The sequence below is a fragment of the Sinocyclocheilus grahami genome, unplaced genomic scaffold (assembly GCF_001515645.1).
Source record: "Sinocyclocheilus grahami isolate Dianchi unplaced genomic scaffold, SAMN03320097.WGS_v1.1 scaffold159.1, whole genome shotgun sequence".
Classification (NCBI taxonomy): Eukaryota; Metazoa; Chordata; class Actinopteri; order Cypriniformes; family Cyprinidae; genus Sinocyclocheilus; species Sinocyclocheilus grahami.
The window spans coordinates 144,056-144,936 of NW_015505338.1; the positions used below are offsets into that span (position 1 = coordinate 144,056).

Consider the following 881-nt stretch of genomic DNA (forward strand, 5'->3'; position numbering starts at 1 on the left):
ATTTTAGCATTCCAGGCAGAGGGTGGGATTCATATTTTGTCATTTAGTCTACATCATTCTCATTCATTATTGCTTTACACAGGAAATAAGGAAAGATTGATGTGGCATTTACAAACATGATTTTCCAACCAGAAGTTGTAAACATAATTGTCTTTCACTGAATTATCAACATTGTTTTCGGTCCCTTGGTGATACACAGTGCGTGGGCAGTGTTTTCAGGAAAAGTCTGGTGAGTTTTGTAAGAAGAAATATTATTGTGAGACTGTGAAGTTGTATGGCTTCTTGCAGTGAAAAGTGTTTGTCATCTTAGCCGCAGAGATTATTGTGGAAATGCACGAGTGGTCCATATGTCAGGAGCAAGAGGCTGCTGTGTGACCGCTGGTCTGGATTGAGACATCTTAAGAGAAGAAAAGAAAGATGAGAGAATCAGAAGGAGAGTGTAAAACAGGGACAAGCAATCTATTCAGGATTTTCTCAATAATGTGCCTCTGACATTTGATACGTCCTACAGAAAGCCTGAAGATGGGATTTTTCTTTGCGGATTTGTGCGATTATTAAAACAATAGTTCACCTAAGAATGAAAACATCATGACAAAGAATGTCGAATCCATATGGCTTCCATTGTTGGACACAAAAGAGAACTTTAGGAGAATGTTCATGCTCCTGTTTTCCTGTTTTAAATAAATACAATGATTATAATAATATTAGATGACATACTAGTACATGTCTGCACTATATTCCAATTTGTCTGAAGATGTACAATATTTTAATATATTTTAATGTATATAATATACAATAAATACATATACAATACATACGTTTTTATTTTAAAGGGATAATTCACCCAAAAATTCTGTCATTAATTACTCACCCTCATGTCG

General features: G+C 34.8%; 2 protein-coding genes across 2 annotated transcripts in view; one reads left to right on the forward strand and one right to left on the reverse strand.

Moving 5' to 3' along the window:
* The window catches only part of rnf123 (ring finger protein 123), a 156,912-nt gene that overhangs the window by 93,579 nt on the left and 62,452 nt on the right, over positions 1-881 (forward strand). The gene's annotated exons all lie outside the window — the stretch shown is intronic.
* The window catches only part of LOC107592822 (amphoterin-induced protein 3-like), a 12,424-nt gene continuing 11,651 nt past the window's right edge, over positions 109-881 (reverse strand). Inside the window, exon 3 of the mRNA XM_016282378.1 lies at positions 109-397. Within this exon, the coding sequence (XP_016137864.1) occupies positions 320-397 (78 nt within the window). The 3' untranslated portion in view covers positions 109-319. The remainder of the gene's footprint in view (positions 398-881) is intronic.